At 44.2% G+C, this 17596-nt stretch overlaps 1 protein-coding gene across 3 annotated transcripts in view; it reads right to left on the bottom strand.

Moving 5' to 3' along the window:
- Nucleotides 1-284: 284 nt before the first annotated feature.
- Nucleotides 285-17596, bottom strand: part of LOC110522717 (unconventional myosin-IXAa) — a 275787-nt gene continuing 258475 nt past the window's right edge. For all 3 annotated transcript variants that reach the window (XM_036969517.1, XM_036969516.1, XM_036969518.1), the window contains 3 exons: nt 8752-8948; nt 3249-3391; nt 285-1687 (listed from right to left, as the gene is read on the bottom strand). In XM_036969517.1, the coding sequence (XP_036825412.1) occupies nt 1332-1687; nt 3249-3391; nt 8752-8948 (696 nt within the window). In that variant the 3' untranslated portion in view covers nt 285-1331. The remainder of the gene's footprint in view (nt 1688-3248; nt 3392-8751; nt 8949-17596) is intronic.

The following is a 17596-nucleotide window of genomic DNA, read 5'->3' as shown; positions in this document are numbered from 1 at the left end:
TTTGTAACTTATGTGTCAGAACAGACTGACATCAGCCTCTCGCTGTTGAATTGTATTTTTTCACGAGAGAAGAAGTGGCACTAACTGAACACTGGGTGGAGATCATTAGGGTATGCGACAGAAAACACTTTAAAAATTTTTTTTTGCAGTGTTAAAAATCAACAAATTACAAACAAACAAATAACAAACAAAACCATAACCTGAATCTCATACACTTCCCTTTCCAGAAGATTCCAGATAAGAGACGGTTATTATAAACATTGAACGACCCCACAGCATTGGAGTTCCTTCCATTTATATATTTTTAATAACATAACAATTAAGTCACATAATACATATGTATAACACATCATCGCCATAGTCTCTTTAACTGGCATAGGACACACGTGTAATGAAGGAGCATGCGACCTCGTGGACAGGCTGTATTGTGTAAACGTGAAAGTGGACGCGAAAGTAGCTGAACGGCTTGTATCAAAAAGGCCCGGAGAGTAGCTGAGTACCTTGTATCAAAATGGCCGGAGAGTAGCTGAATGGCTTGTATCAAAATGGCCCGGAGAGTAGCTGAGTAGCTTGTATCAAAATGGCCGGAGAGTAGCTGAGTAGCTTGTATCAAAATGGCCGGAGAGTAGCTGAGTGGCTCGTATCAAAATGGCCGGAGAGTAGCTGAGTGGCTCGTATCAAAATGGCCCGGAGAGTAGCTGAGTGGCTCGCATCAAAATGGTCGGAAAGTAGCTGAGTGGCTCGTATCAAAATGGCCGATAGTCCTCTCAGTCAGTGACTCTGGCTCAAGCCACCGTAGACCTGCGTTCAAAAGAAGGCGCTGTCTACTTGCTTCTCTCTTTTCTTATCTCCAGCCCCCCAGTGCCCCCCCCCCCCCCCGAGGCTCCAGCAGGGGTCGAGGCGCTTGGAAGTCAAAGGTCAGGTGAGTTAAGGCGGCTACCCTCATCCTTTCCTCACTCACTTGCTTTCTGGCGTTTAGTCGCTGTTTTATTCCTTTACAGCCTCCTGCCAGTCCTCCATCTCAGTTCTGAGGCTTCCTCCTTCTTTTATCCATTCATCATTCCATCTCTCTTTGTTTCTTCATCACCTTTCACTTCTCACGCCGAGAGGACGGCACCCAACTGCATCATGGGAAGGGTGGCGTTCCTCCGGACACTGAGAAGGAGGATAGAGATGGGCAGAGCTAGAGAAGGACAGCAGTGAGAGATGGATGCCCACATGACCCATCTCAGCCCTGTTTCACTTCCTCCCTCCCTCTTTCCCCCCATACACACTATTGGCATGGAGGATGGAAGGCGGTTCAGATGTCTTGTCTCCACTGCAACTCTCCCTCATACCATAAACTCGTTACTGCCATACAGAACCAGCTGTTGGGGCAGTGAGCTGAAGTCTGATTCCCTCCTGTGGCCCTCAGGGGCCTCACGCGGCGAGCTTCTACTCAACCTGAGCCGGTGGCGACTCTTCACCCCCACAGTGCCACTCGGGTCCCCCTCGGACTCCACTAAGGGGGCTCCTAGGCCCAAGGAGCAGGAGGAGAGTAGGGGGCCGGAGGAGGAGGAGCGGAAGCGGTAGTTGGGGGATTGAGGTATAATGGAGGAGGAGGAGGAGGAGGTGGAGTCAACCGAGTCGGGTTGTCTCCGGAGGCAGCGGCGGCTCTTGGCTTCAGACTTCCGGGAGTGATAGGTGCCTGTTGAAAGGGTTAGGGTTTTAAAAATATATCCACCCCGCCCCGACCCCCTCCCAAGGACAAAATAGCTTTTTTTGTTACATATATACATACATGTTACATCCTACATACACTTCATGACTAAAAGTATGTGGACACCTGCTCGTCCAACATCTCATTCCAAAATCATGGGCATTAATATGGAGTTGGCCCACCCTATTCTGCTATAACAGCCTCCACTCTTCTGGGAAGGCTTTCCATTAGATGTTGGAACATTACTGCGGGGACTTGCTTCCATTTAGCAAGAAGAGCATTAGTGCGGTCGGGCACTGATGTTGGGCGATTAGGCCTGACTCGTTCCAATTCATCCCAAAGTTGTGCGATGAAGTTGAGGTCAGGGCTCTGTGCAGACCGGTCAAGTTTTTCCACACCAATCTCAACAAACCATTCCTGTATGGACCTCTCTTTGTGCACGGGGGCCATTGTCAAGCTGAAACAGAAAAGGACTTTAACCAAACTGTTGCCACAAAGTTAGAAGCATTGAATCGTTTAGAATGCCATTGTATGCTGTAGCATTACGATTTCCCTTCACTGGAACTAAAGGGCCTTGCCCGAACCATGAAAAAAATGAACTGACCATTATTCTTCCTCCACCAAACTTTACAGTTGGGGCAGGTAGCGTTCTCCTGACATCTGCCAAATCCAGATTTGTCCGTTTGAGTGCCAGATGGTGAAGCGTGACTCACTCCAGAGAACGCGTTTCCACTGCTCCAGAGTCTAATGGCGGTGAGCTTTACACCACTCCAGCCGACGCTTGGCATTGCACATGGTGATCTTAGGCTCTGCCATGGAAATACATTTCATGAAGCTCCCAACTAACAGTTTTTCTGCTGACGTTGCTTCCAGAGTCAGTTTGGAACACGGTAGGGAGTGTTACAACCGAGGACAGAATTTTTACGCACTACGCGCTTCAGCACTCGGCGGTCCCATTCTGTGAGCTTGTGTGGCCTACCACTTCGCGGCTGAGGCGTTGTTGCTCCTAGACGTTTCCACTTCACAATAACAGCACTTACAGTTGACTGGGGCAGCTCTAGCAGGGCAGAAATGTGATGAACTGACTTGTTGGAAAGGTGGCATCCTATGACGGTACTGAGAAAGTCACTGAGCTCTTCAGTACGGGCCAATCTACTGCCAATGTTTGTCTATGGAGATTGCATGGCAGTGTGCTAGATTTTAGACACCTGTCAGCAACAGGTGTGGCTGAAATAGCCCAATTCACTAATTTGAAGAGGTGTCCACATACTTTTGTATAGAGTGTACATGGGGGGTGGCAGGTAGCCTGGCGGGTAGGAGCGTTGGGTCAGTAACCGAACGGTTGCTGGTTCGAATCCCAAACCGACAAGGTAAAGAATCTGTCACTCTGCAGGGCACTTAACTGCCCCCCCCCCCCCCCCGCACCTCTCTGGTGTGGAAGACACATTTCAGTTGAATGCATTCAGTTGTAGAATTGACTAGATATCCACTTTTACTTCCCTACATGGTAGAGAAAAGTGTTTACTACACACACACACACCAGTCTCACCAGAGGGGTTGAAGGCGGCTCCTTCAGGGTCCATGTTGAGTTTCTCAGAGCTGTCTGCTGTTCCTATCGAGGCTTCCGACTCCAGAGTCTCGTCATCAGACGCCCGCGGCTCCAAGATCAACATCTCATACGTTAACTCCTCCCTACACACACACACACACACACACACACACACACACACACACACACACACACACACACACACACACACACACACACACAGAATGTATGGACACATGAATGTAAGACGCTTTGGATAAAACCATCTGCTAAATGATATACAGTGGCTTGCGAAAGTATTCACCCCCCTTGGCATTTTTCCTATTTTGTTGCCTTACAACCTGGAATTAAAATAGATATTTGGGGGGTTTGTATCATTTAATTTACACAACATGCCTACCACTTTGAAGATGCAAAATATGTTTTATTGTGAAACAAAAAATAATTAAGACAAAAAAATGAAAAACTTGAGCGTGCATAACTATTCACCCTCCCCCCCCAAAGTCAATACTTTGTAGATCCACTTTATGCAACAATTACAGCTGCAAGTCTCTTGGGGTATGTCTCTATAAGCTTGGCACATCTAGCCACTGAGATTTTTGCCCATTCTTCAAGGCAAAACTTCTCTAGCTGTTGGATGGGTTCTGCTGGTGTGTAGCAACCTTTAAGTCATACCACAGATTCTCAATTGGATTGAGGTCTGGGCTTTGACTAGGCCATTCCAAGACATTTAAATGTTTCCCCTTAAACCAGTCAAGTGTTACTTTAGCAGTATGCTTAGGGTCATTGTCCAGCTGGAAGGTGAACCTCCATCCCAGCTTAAATCTCTGGAAGACTGAAACAGGTTTTCCTCAAGAATGTCCCTGTATTTAGCACCATCCATCATTCCTTCAATTCTGAGCAGTTTCCCAGTCCCTGCCGATGAAAAACATCTCCACAGCATGATGCTGCCACCACCGTGCTTCACTGTGTAATACAGTTGAACAATTCTGACCAGTTTCCCAGTCCCTGTCGATGAAAAACATCTCTACAGCATGATGCTGCCACCACCTTGCTTCCCTGTGTAATACAGTTGAACAATTCTGACCAGTTTCCCAGTCCCTGCCGATGAAAAACATCTCCACAGCATGATGCTGCCACCACCGTGCTTCACTGTGTAATACAGTTGAACAATTCTGACCAGTTTCCCAGTCCCTGTCGATGAAAAACATCTCTACAGCATGATGCTGCCACCACCTTGCTTCCCTGTGTAATACAGTTGAACAATTCTGACCAGTTTCCCAGTCCCTGTCGATGAAAAACATCTCCACAGCATGATGCTGCCACCACCGTGCTTCACTGTGTAATACAGTTGAACAATTCTGACCAGTTTCCCAGTCCCTGCCGATGAAAAACATCTCCACAGCATGATGCTGCCACCACCGTGCTTCACTGTGTAATGCAGTTGAACAATTCTGACCAGTGTCCCAGTCCCTGCCGATGAAAAACATCTCTATAGCATGATGCTGCCACCACCGTGCTTCACTGTGTAATACAGTTGAACAATTCTGACCAGTTTCCCAGTCCCTGTCGATGAAAAACATCTCCACAGCATGATGCTGCCACCACCATGCTTCACTGTGTAATACAGTTGAACAATTCTGACCAGTTTCCCAGTCCCTGCCGATGAAAAACATCTCCACAGCATGATGCTGCCACCACCATGCTTCACTGTGTAATACAGTTGAACAATTCTGACCAGTTTCCCAGTCCCTGCCGATGAAAAACATCTCCACAGCATGATGCTGCCACCACCATGCTTCACTGTGTAATACAGTTGAAACATTTGAGACATTTATAAGTTATATTCTTCAAGAATCAATGTTTATATAGTAAATGGGTCTTTCTATAACTGCCAGTGAAGATTTCCTGTGGGGGTCAAATTGTTATTGGTGTTCTTAGGATGATATGGTGTTCTTGGATAGTGTTCTTGGGGTGATGAGAGGTGCTGGGTTTTCGCCAGACATAGCATTTTCCTTGATGGCCAAAAAGCTCAATTATAGTCTGACCAGAGTACCTTCCATATGTTTGGGGAGTCTCCCACATGCCTCTTGGCGAACATCAAACGTGTTTGCTTATTTTTTTATTTAAGCCGTGGCTTTTTTCTGGAAACTCTTCCGTAAAGCCTAGCTCTGTGGAGTGTACTGTACGGGTTAAAATGGTCCTATGGACAGATACTCCAATCTCCGCTGTGGAGTTTTGCAGATCCTTCTGGGTTATCTTTGGTCTCTATGTTGCCTCTCTAATTAATGACCTGCTTGCCTGGTCCGTGAGTTTGTGGGCGGCCCTCTCTTGGCAGGTTTGTTGTGGTGTCATATTCTTTAAAAAAAAAAAAAAAATCGTGCTCCGTGGGATGTTCAATGTTTCGGATATTTTTTCATAACTCAACCCTGATCTGTACTTCTCCACAACTTTGTCCCTGACCTGTTTGGAGAGCTCCCTGGTCTTCATGGTGCCGCTTGCTTGGTGGTGCCCCTTGCTTAGCGGTGTTGCAGACTCTGGGGCCTTTCAGAACTGGTGTATATATACTGAGATCATGTGACAGATCATGTGACACTTAGATTGCACACAGATGGACTTTATTTAAATAATTATGTGACTTCTGAAGGTAATTGGTTGCACCAGATCTTATTTAGGGGCTTTATAGCAAAGGGGGTGAATACATATCCACGCACCACTTTTCCTTATCTATACATTTTTTACATTTTTTTGAAACAAGTAATTTTTTTCACTTCACTTCACCAATTTGGACTATTTTGTGTATGTCCATTACATGAAGTCAAAATAAAAATACATTTAAATTACAGGTTGTAATGCAACAAAATAGGAAAAACACCAAGGGGGATGAATACTTTTGCAAGGCACTGTATTACCATCTGCTAAATGACGCATATATTACCATCTGCTAAATGACATGTATTACCATCTGCTAAATTACATATATTACCATCTGCTAAATTACATATATTACCATCTGCTAAATTACATATATTACCATCTGCTAAATGACATGTAATACCATCTGCTAAATTACATATATTACCATCTGCTAAATGACATGTATATTACCATCTGCTAAATGACATGTAATACCATCTGCTAAATGACATGTATATTACCATCTGCTAAATGACATGTATATTATACCATCTGCTAAATGACATGTATATTACCATCTGCTAAATGACATGTATATTACCATCTGCTAAATGACATGTATATTACCATCTGCTAAATGACATGTATATTACCATCTGCTAAATTACATGTATTACCATCTGCTAAATGACATGTATTACCATCTGCTAAATGACATATATATTACCATCTGCTAAATGACGCATATATTACCATCTGCTAAATGACATGTATATTACCATCTGCTAAATTACATATTACCATCTGCTAAATGACATGTAATACCATCTGCTAAATGACATGTATATTACCATCTGCTAAATGACATGTATATTATACCATCTGCTAAATGACATGTATATTACCATCTGCTAAATGACATGTATATTACCATCTGCTAAATGACATGTATATTACCATCTGCTAAATGACATGTATATTACCATCTGCTAAATGACATATATATTACCATCTGCTAAATGACGCATATATTACCATCTGCTAAATTACATGTGTTACCATCTGCTAAATGACATGTAATACCATTTCTGTAAAAAACCCAACAATAAAGCCTTGTGTTCCATGAGTAGAGAGAGACTGTCAACGAATACAGCAGAGAGTTGCCGTTTTCATGAGTGAGTTCATGTTGAAGTTTTCACTCAGCACTGTCAACACTTTTCTAAGCCATAAAATGAGCTTCTCCATTCGCTCTGCAACCAGCAGTGCAGCTGTAATGAATGAGTAGAAACGTGTATCTATAGGCTTGCGTATTTATTATTATTAGCGGCTTGGGTCTTTTTCAATATTGAGGAATATTTCACTTTCTCTGTTCATAGGAGTAACAACATGAATTTGTGCAGCTGGAAGACGGTGTCTCTTTTTGGTCAGTGTCAGTGGAGGAAAGTTGAGAGATGGACCCTCAGTCTGCTGCTCTCTCCCTCCGCTGAGACTGACCCTCAGTCTGCTGCTCTCTCCCTCTGCTGAGACTGACCCTCAGTCTGCTGCTCTCTCCCTCCGCTGAGACTGACCCTCAGTCTGCTGTTCTCTCCCTCCACTGAGACTGACCCTCAGTCTGCTGCTCTCTCCCTCCGCTGAGACTGACCCTCAGTCTGCTGCTCTCTCCCTCCGCTGAGACTGACCCTCAGTCTGCTGCTCTCTCCCTCCGCTGAGACTGACCCTCAGTCTGCTGCTCTCTCCCTCCGCTGAGACTGACCCTCAGTCTGCTGCTCTCTCCCTCCGCTGAGACTGACCCTCAGTCTGCTGCTCTCTCCCTCCGCTGAGACTGACCCTCAGTCTGCTGCTCTCTCCCTCCGCTGAGACTGACCCTCAGTCTGCTGCTCTCTCCCTCCTCTGAGACTGACCCTCAGTCTGCTGCTCTCTCCCTCCGCTGAGACTGACCCTCAGTCTGCTGCTCTCTCCCTCCGCTGAGACTGACCCTCAGTCTGCTGCTCTCTCCCTCCGCTGAGACTGACCCTCAGTCTGCTGCTCTCTCCCTCCGCTGAGACTGACCCTCAGTCTGCTGCTCTCTCCCTCCGCTGAGACTGACCCTCAGTCTGCTGCTCTCTCCCTCCGCTGAGACTGACCCTCAGTCTGCTGCTCTCTCCCTCCGCTGAGACTGACCCTCAGTCTGCTGCTCTCTCCCTCCGCTGAGACTGACCCTCAGTCTGCTGCTCTCTCCCTCCGCTGAGACTGACCCTCAGTCTGCTGCTCTCTCCCTCTGCTGAGACTGACCCTCAGTCTGCTGCTCTCTCCCTCCGCTGAGACTGACCATCAGGTGCGGGAACCATCAGCCCAGTAAAATAAAAATAAAAAGTACATCATTTAAACGTGAGTCACTCAGCTCTTGATAAAGAACTGTTTTTAATTGGTTAATGTTGAAAAGGCTTATGCGGTAGATCTCAGCTTGCATTTTGACTCAGAAAGTGATCTGGAGTCAGAAAAGGTTTGTGACCACTGCTTTACTGTACTTTGATTTTTGAGGAAGAGCCCTAGAGTACTAGAGTTGTTCTAGAGTACTAGAGTTGTTCTAGAGTACTAGAGTTCTAGAGTACTAGAGTTGTTCTAGAGTACTAGAGTTCTAGAGTACTAGAGTACTGGAGTTGTTCTAGAGTTCTAGAGTTGTTCTAGAGTTGTTCTAGAGTTGTTCTAGAGTACTAGAGTGTTCTAGAGTTCTAGAGTACTAGAGTTGTTCTAGAGTACTAGAGTTCTAGAGTTCTAGCATACTAGAGTTGTTCTAGAGTTCCAGAGTTCTAAAGTATTAGAGTTTTAGAGTTCTAGTCGAGTATAGTGACATGTGAATACTGTTAATAATAAGAGACAGGCTCACTTCTCTCTCTGCAGGCCCTCAATCTGCTCCGTGAGGACCCTCTCTTCCTGCTGCATGGTGGCCTGCTGCTGTTCTGTCAGCCCCGGCTCTGCCCTCTCCTCCTCTGCACTCTCCCCGTCCACCACCGGGAGCACTCTGGGGCTGAGGGGCGGGGAGGGCGTGTGGTGGCTGCTACCCCTTCGCAGACGACCTTTGCCCTATAGGACACAAGACACAAAGCTAGTTAGGATAGAAGCTAGGCTATAATATCGTCTAGACTAGGCTAGGTCACTAGATAGGATAGAAAGGCTAGGCTATTAGATAGGCTAAGCTATTAGGCTAGGCTAGGCTATTAGGCTAGGCTACAATGGGCTATTAGATAGTTAGGATAGAGGCTGATATAATGGTTCACATCGGACTCAGTGTCATGATTATTGTTTCTACTAACGACACATACACAGTGGAGACAGCCTGAGACATGAGTGTTCAATATGGCTGGACAGAAAACTCAATGTGTGACATAGTTGACGAGGGTCATTAATACTGTGATATAGTTGACGAGGGTCATTTATACAGTGAAACGATTGACGAGGGTCATTTCTACAGTGGTACGGTTGACGAGGGTAATTTATACAGTGATACGGTTGACGAGGGTCATTTATACTGTGATATAGTTGACGAGGGTCATTAATACAGTGATACGGTTGACGAGGGTCATTTATACTGTGGATACGGTTGACGAGGGTCATTTATACAGTGATACGGTTGACGAGGGTCATTAATACAGTGATATGGTTGACGAGGGTCATTTATACACTGATACGGTTGACGAGGGTCATTTAAACTGTGATACGGTTGACGAGGGTCATTTATACAGTGATACGGTTGACGAGGGTCATTTATACAGTGATACGGTTGACGAGGGTCATTTATACTGTGATACGGTTGACGAGGGTCATTAATACAGTGAAATAGTTGACGAGGGTCATTTATACAGTGATACGGTTGACGAGGGTCATTTAAACTGTGATACGGTTGACGAGGGTCATTTATACAGTGATACGGTTGACGAGGGTAATTTATACAGTGATACGGTTGACGAGGGTCATTTATACTGTGATACGGTTGACGAGGGTCATTTATACAGTGATACGGTTGACGAGGGTCATTTAAACTGTGATACGGTTGACGAGGGTCATTTATACAGTGATACGGTTGACGAGGGTAATTTATACAGTGATACGGTTGACGAGGGTCATTTATACTGTGATACGGTTGACGAGGGTCATTTATACAGTGATACGGTTGACGAGGGTCATTTAAACTGTGATACGGTTGACGAGGGTCATTTATACAGTGATACGGTTGACGAGGGTAATTTATACAGTGATACGGTTGACGAGGGTAATTTATACAGTGATACGGTTGACGAGGGTCATTTATACTGTGATACGGTTGACGAGGGTCATTTATACAGTGATACGGTTGACGAGGGTCATTTATACAGTGATACGGTTGACGAGGGTCATTTATACAGTGATACGGTTGACGAGGGTCATTTATACAGTGATACGGTTGACGAGGGTCATTTATACAGTGATACGGTTGACGAGGGTCATTTATACAGTGATACGGTTGACGAGGGTCATTTATACTGTGGATACGGTTGACGAGGGTCATTTATACTGTGGATACGGTTGACGAGGGTCATTTATACAGCGATACGGTTGACGAGGGTCATTTATACAGCGATACGGTTGACGAGGGTCATTTATACAGCGATACGGTTGACGAGGGTCATTTATACAGTGATACGGTTGACGAGGGTCATTTATACAGTGATACGGTTGACGAGGGTCATTTATACTGTGGATACGGTTGACGAGGGTCATTTATACTGTGGATACGGTTGACGAGGGTCATTTATACTGTGATACGGTTGACGAGGGTCATTTATACTGTGGATACGGTTGACGAGGGTCATTTATACTGTGGATACGGTTGACGAGGGTCATTTATACAGTGATACGGTTGACGAGGGTCATTTATACAGTGATACGGTTGACGAGGGTCATTTATACAGTGATACGGTTGACGAGGGTCATTTATACTGTGATACGGTTGACGAGGGTCATTTATACAGTTATACGGTTGACGAGGGTCATTTATACAGTGATACGGTTGACGAGGGTAATTTATACAGTGATATAGTTGACGAGGGTCATTTATACTGTGATACGGTTGACGAGGGTCATTTAAACTGTGATACGGTTGACGAGGGTCATTTAAACTGTGATACGGTTGACGAGGGTCATTTATACAGTGATACGGTTGACGAGGGTAATTTATACAGTGATACGGTTGACGAGGGTAATTTATACAGTGATATAGTTGACGAGGGTCATTTAAACTGTGATACGGTTGACGAGGGTCATTTAAACTGTGATATGGTTGACGAGGGTCATTTATACAGTGATACGGTTGACGAGGGTCATTTATACAGTGATACGGTTGACGAGGGTCATTTATACAGCGATACGGTTGACGAGGGTCATTTATACAGTGATACGGTTGACGAGGGTCATTTATACAGTGATACGGTTGACGAGGGTCATTTAAACTGTGATACGGTTGACGAGGGTCATTTATACAGTGATACGGTTGACGAGGGTCATTTATACAGTGATACGGTTGACGAGGGTCATTTATACTGTGATACGGTTGACGAGGGTCATTAATACAGTGAAATAGTTGACGAGGGTCATTTATACAGTGATACGGTTGACGAGGGTCATTTAAACTGTGATACGGTTGACGAGGGTCATTTATACAGTGATACGGTTGACGAGGGTAATTTATACAGTGATACGGTTGACGAGGGTCATTTATACTGTGATACGGTTGACGAGGGTCATTTATACAGTGATACGGTTGACGAGGGTCATTTAAACTGTGATACGGTTGACGAGGGTCATTTATACAGTGATACGGTTGACGAGGGTAATTTATACAGTGATACGGTTGACGAGGGTAATTTATACAGTGATACGGTTGACGAGGGTCATTTATACTGTGATACGGTTGACGAGGGTCATTTATACAGTGATACGGTTGACGAGGGTCATTTATACAGTGATACGGTTGACGAGGGTCATTTATACAGTGATACGGTTGACGAGGGTCATTTATACAGTGATACGGTTGACGAGGGTCATTTATACAGTGATACGGTTGACGAGGGTCATTTATACAGTGATACGGTTGACGAGGGTCATTTATACTGTGGATACGGTTGACGAGGGTCATTTATACAGTGATACGGTTGACGAGGGTCATTTATACAGTGATACGGTTGACGAGGGTCATTTATACTGTGGATACGGTTGACGAGGGTCATTTATACTGTGATACGGTTGACGAGGGTCATTTATACAGCGATACGGTTGACGAGGGTCATTTATACTGTGGATACGGTTGACGAGGGTCATTTATACTGTGGATACGGTTGACGAGGGTCATTTATACAGTGATACGGTTGACGAGGGTCATTTATACAGTGATACGGTTGACGAGGGTCATTTATACTGTGATACGGTTGACGAGGGTCATTTATACAGTTATACGGTTGACGAGGGTCATTTATACAGTGATACGGTTGACGAGGGTAATTTATACAGTGATATAGTTGACGAGGGTCATTTATACTGTGATACGGTTGACGAGGGTCATTTAAACTGTGATACGGTTGACGAGGGTCATTTAAACTGTGATACGGTTGACGAGGGTCATTTATACAGTGATACGGTTGACGAGGGTAATTTATACAGTGATACGGTTGACGAGGGTAATTTATACAGTGATATAGTTGACGAGGGTCATTTAAACTGTGATACGGTTGACGAGGGTCATTTAAACTGTGATATGGTTGACGAGGGTCATTTATACAGTGATACGGTTGACGAGGGTCATTTATACAGTGATACGGTTGACGAGGGTCATTTATACAGCGATACGGTTGACGAGGGTCATTTATACAGTGATACGGTTGACGAGGGTCATTTATACAGTGATACGGTTGACGAGGGTCATTAATACAGTGAAATAGTTGACGAGGGTCATTTATACAGTGATACGGTTGACAAGGGTCATTTAAACTGTGAAACGGTTGACGAGGGTCATTTATACAGTGATACGGTTGACGAGGGTCATGTATACAGTGATACGGTTGACGAGGGTCATTTATACAGTTATACGGTTGACGAGGGTCATTAATACAGTGAAATAGTTGACGAGGGTCATTTATACAGTGATACGGTTGACGAGGGTCATTTAAACTGTGATACGGTTGACGAGGGTCATTTATACTGTGGATACGGTTGACGAGGGTCATTTATACAGTGATACGGTTGACGAGGGTCATTTATACTGTGATACGGTTGACGAGGGTCATTTATACAGTGATACGGTTGACGAGGGTCATTTATACAGTGATACGGTTGACAAGGGTAATTTATACTGTGATACGGTTGACGAGGGTAATTTATACAGTGATACGGTTGACGAGGGTAATTTATACAGTGATACGGTTGACGAGGGTCATTTATACTGTGATACGGTTGACAAGGGTCATTTATACAGTGATACGGTTGACGAGGGTCATTTATACAGTGATACGGTTGACGATGGTCATTTATACAGTGATACGGTTGACGAGGGTCATTTATACAGTGATACGGTTGACGAGGGTCATTTATACAGTGATACGGTTGACGAGGGTCATTTATACTGTGGATACGGTTGACAAGGGTCATTTATACTGTGGATACGGTTGACGAGGGTCATTTATACTGCGATACGGTTGACGAGGGTCATTTATACTGTGATATAGTTGACGAGGGTCATTAATACAGTGATACGGTTGACGAGGGTCATTTATACTGTGGATACGGTTGACGAGGGTCATTTATACTGTGGATACGGTTGACGAGGGTCATTTATACAGTGATACGGTTGACGAGGGTCATTTATACAGTGATACGGTTGACGAGGGTCATTTATACTGTGATACGGTTGACGAGGGTCATTTATACAGTTATACGGTTGACGAGGGTCATTTATACAGTGATACGGTTGACGAGGGTAATTTATACAGTGATATAGTTGACGAGGGTCATTTATACTGTGATACGGTTGACGAGGGTCATTTAAACTGTGATACGGTTGACGAGGGTCATTTAAACTGTGATACGGTTGACGAGGGTCATTTATACAGTGATACGGTTGACGAGGGTAATTTATACAGTGATACGGTTGACGAGGGTAATTTATACAGTGATATAGTTGACGAGGGTCATTTAAACTGTGATACGGTTGACGAGGGTCATTTAAACTGTGATATGGTTGACGAGGGTCATTTATACAGTGATACGGTTGACGAGGGTCATTTATACAGTGATACGGTTGACGAGGGTCATTTATACAGCGATACGGTTGACGAGGGTCATTTATACAGTGATACGGTTGACGAGGGTCATTTATACAGTGATACGGTTGACGAGGGTCATTAATACAGTGAAATAGTTGACGAGGGTCATTTATACAGTGATACGGTTGACAAGGGTCATTTAAACTGTGAAACGGTTGACGAGGGTCATTTATACAGTGATACGGTTGACGAGGGTCATGTATACAGTGATACGGTTGACGAGGGTCATTTATACTGTGATACGGTTGACGAGGGTCATTAATACAGTGAAATAGTTGACGAGGGTCATTTATACAGTGATACGGTTGACGAGGGTCATTTAAACTGTGATACGGTTGACGAGGGTCATTTATACTGTGGATACGGTTGACGAGGGTCATTTATACAGTGATACGGTTGACGAGGGTTATTAAAACAGTGATATGGTTGACGAGGGTCATTTATACAGTGATACGGTTGACGAGGGTCATTTATACTGTGATACGGTTGACGAGGGTCATTTATACAGTGATACGGTTGACGAGGGTCATTTATACAGTGATACGGTTGACAAGGGTAATTTATACTGTGATACGGTTGACGAGGGTAATTTATACAGTGATACGGTTGACGAGGGTAATTTATACAGTGATACGGTTGACGAGGGTCATTTATACTGTGATACGGTTGACAAGGGTCATTTATACAGTGATACGGTTGACGAGGGTCATTTATACAGTGATACGGTTGACGATGGTCATTTATACAGTGATACGGTTGACGAGGGTCATTTATACAGTGATACGGTTGACGAGGGTCATTTATACTGTGGATACGGTTGACAAGGGTCATTTATACTGTGGATACGGTTGACGAGGGTCATTTATACTGCGATACGGTTGACGAGGGTCATTTATACTGTGATATAGTTGACGAGGGTCATTAATACAGTGATACGGTTGACGAGGGTCATTTATACTGTGGATACGGTTGACGAGGGTCATTTATACAGTGATACGGTTGACGAGGGTCATTAATACAGTGATATGGTTGACGAGGGTCATTTATACACTGATACGGTTGACGAGGGTCATTTAAACTGTGATACGGTTGACGAGGGTCATTTATACAGTGATATGGTTGACGAGGGTCATTTATACACTGATACGGTTGACGAGGGTCATTTAAACTGTGATACGGTTGACGAGGGTCATTTATACAGTGATACGGTTGACGAGGGTCATTTATACAGTGATACGGTTGACGAGGGTCATTTATACTGTGATACGGTTGACGAGGGTCATTAATACAGTGAAATAGTTGACGAGGGTCATTTATACAGTGATACGGTTGACGAGGGTCATTTAAACTGTGATACGGTTGACGAGGGTCATTTATACAGTGATACGGTTGACGAGGGTAATTTATACAGTGATACGGTTGACGAGGGTCATTTATACTGTGATACGGTTGACGAGGGTCATTTATACAGTGATACGGTTGACGAGGGTCATTTAAACTGTGATACGGTTGACGAGGGTCATTTATACAGTGATACGGTTGACGAGGGTAATTTATACAGTGATACGGTTGACGAGGGTAATTTATACAGTGATACGGTTGACGAGGGTCATTTATACTGTGATACGGTTGACGAGGGTCATTTATACAGTGATACGGTTGACGAGGGTCATTTATACAGTGATACGGTTGACGAGGGTCATTTATACAGTGATACGGTTGACGAGGGTCATTTATACAGTGATACGGTTGACGAGGGTCATTTATACTGTGGATACGGTTGACGAGGGTCATTTATACTGTGGATACGGTTGACGAGGGTCATTTATACAGCGATACGGTTGACGAGGGTCATTTATACAGCGATACGGTTGACGAGGGTCATTTATACAGCGATACGGTTGACGAGGGTCATTTATACAGTGATACGGTTGACGAGGGTCATTTATACAGTGATACGGTTGACGAGGGTCATTTATACTGTGGATACGGTTGACGAGGGTCATTTATACTGTGATACGGTTGACGAGGGTCATTTATACAGCGATACGGTTGACGAGGGTCATTTATACTGTGGATACGGTTGACGAGGGTCATTTATACTGTGGATACGGTTGACGAGGGTCATTTATACAGTGATACGGTTGACGAGGGTCATTTATACAGTGATACGGTTGACGAGGGTCATTTATACTGTGATACGGTTGACGAGGGTCATTTATACAGTTATACGGTTGACGAGGGTCATTTATACAGTGATACGGTTGACGAGGGTAATTTATACAGTGATATAGTTGACGAGGGTCATTTATACTGTGATACGGTTGACGAGGGTCATTTAAACTGTGATACGGTTGACGAGGGTCATTTAAACTGTGATACGGTTGACGAGGGTCATTTATACAGTGATACGGTTGACGAGGGTAATTTATACAGTGATACGGTTGACGAGGGTAATTTATACAGTGATATAGTTGACGAGGGTCATTTAAACTGTGATACGGTTGACGAGGGTCATTTAAACTGTGATATGGTTGACGAGGGTCATTTATACAGTGATACGGTTGACGAGGGTCATTTATACAGTGATACGGTTGACGAGGGTCATTTATACAGCGATACGGTTGACGAGGGTCATTTATACAGTGATACGGTTGACGAGGGTCATTTATACAGTGATACGGTTGACGAGGGTCATTAATACAGTGAAATAGTTGACGAGGGTCATTTATACAGTGATACGGTTGACAAGGGTCATTTAAACTGTGAAACGGTTGACGAGGGTCATTTATACAGTGATACGGTTGACGAGGGTCATGTATACAGTGATACGGTTGACGAGGGTCATTTATACTGTGATACGGTTGACGAGGGTCATTAATACAGTGAAATAGTTGACGAGGGTCATTTATACAGTGATACGGTTGACGAGGGTCATTTAAACTGTGATACGGTTGACGAGGGTCATTTATACTGTGGATACGGTTGACGAGGGTCATTTATACAGTGATACGGTTGACGAGGGTTATTAAAACAGTGATATGGTTGACGAGGGTCATTTATACTGTGATACGGTTGACGAGGGTCATTTATACAGTGATACGGTTGACGAGGGTCATTTATACAGTGATACGGTTGACAAGGGTAATTTATACTGTGATACGGTTGACGAGGGTAATTTATACAGTGATACGGTTGACGAGGGTAATTTATACAGTGATACGGTTGACGAGGGTAATTTATACAGTGATACGGTTGACGAGGGTCATTTATACTGTGATACGGTTGACAAGGGTCATTTATACAGTGATACGGTTGACGATGGTCATTTATACAGTGATACGGTTGACGATGGTCATTTATACAGTGATACGGTTGACG

The sequence above is a fragment of the Oncorhynchus mykiss genome, chromosome 30 (assembly GCF_013265735.2).
Source record: "Oncorhynchus mykiss isolate Arlee chromosome 30, USDA_OmykA_1.1, whole genome shotgun sequence".
NCBI classification, from domain to species: Eukaryota; Metazoa; Chordata; class Actinopteri; order Salmoniformes; family Salmonidae; genus Oncorhynchus; species Oncorhynchus mykiss.
This window is presented reverse-complemented; position numbering and strand designations above follow the sequence as displayed.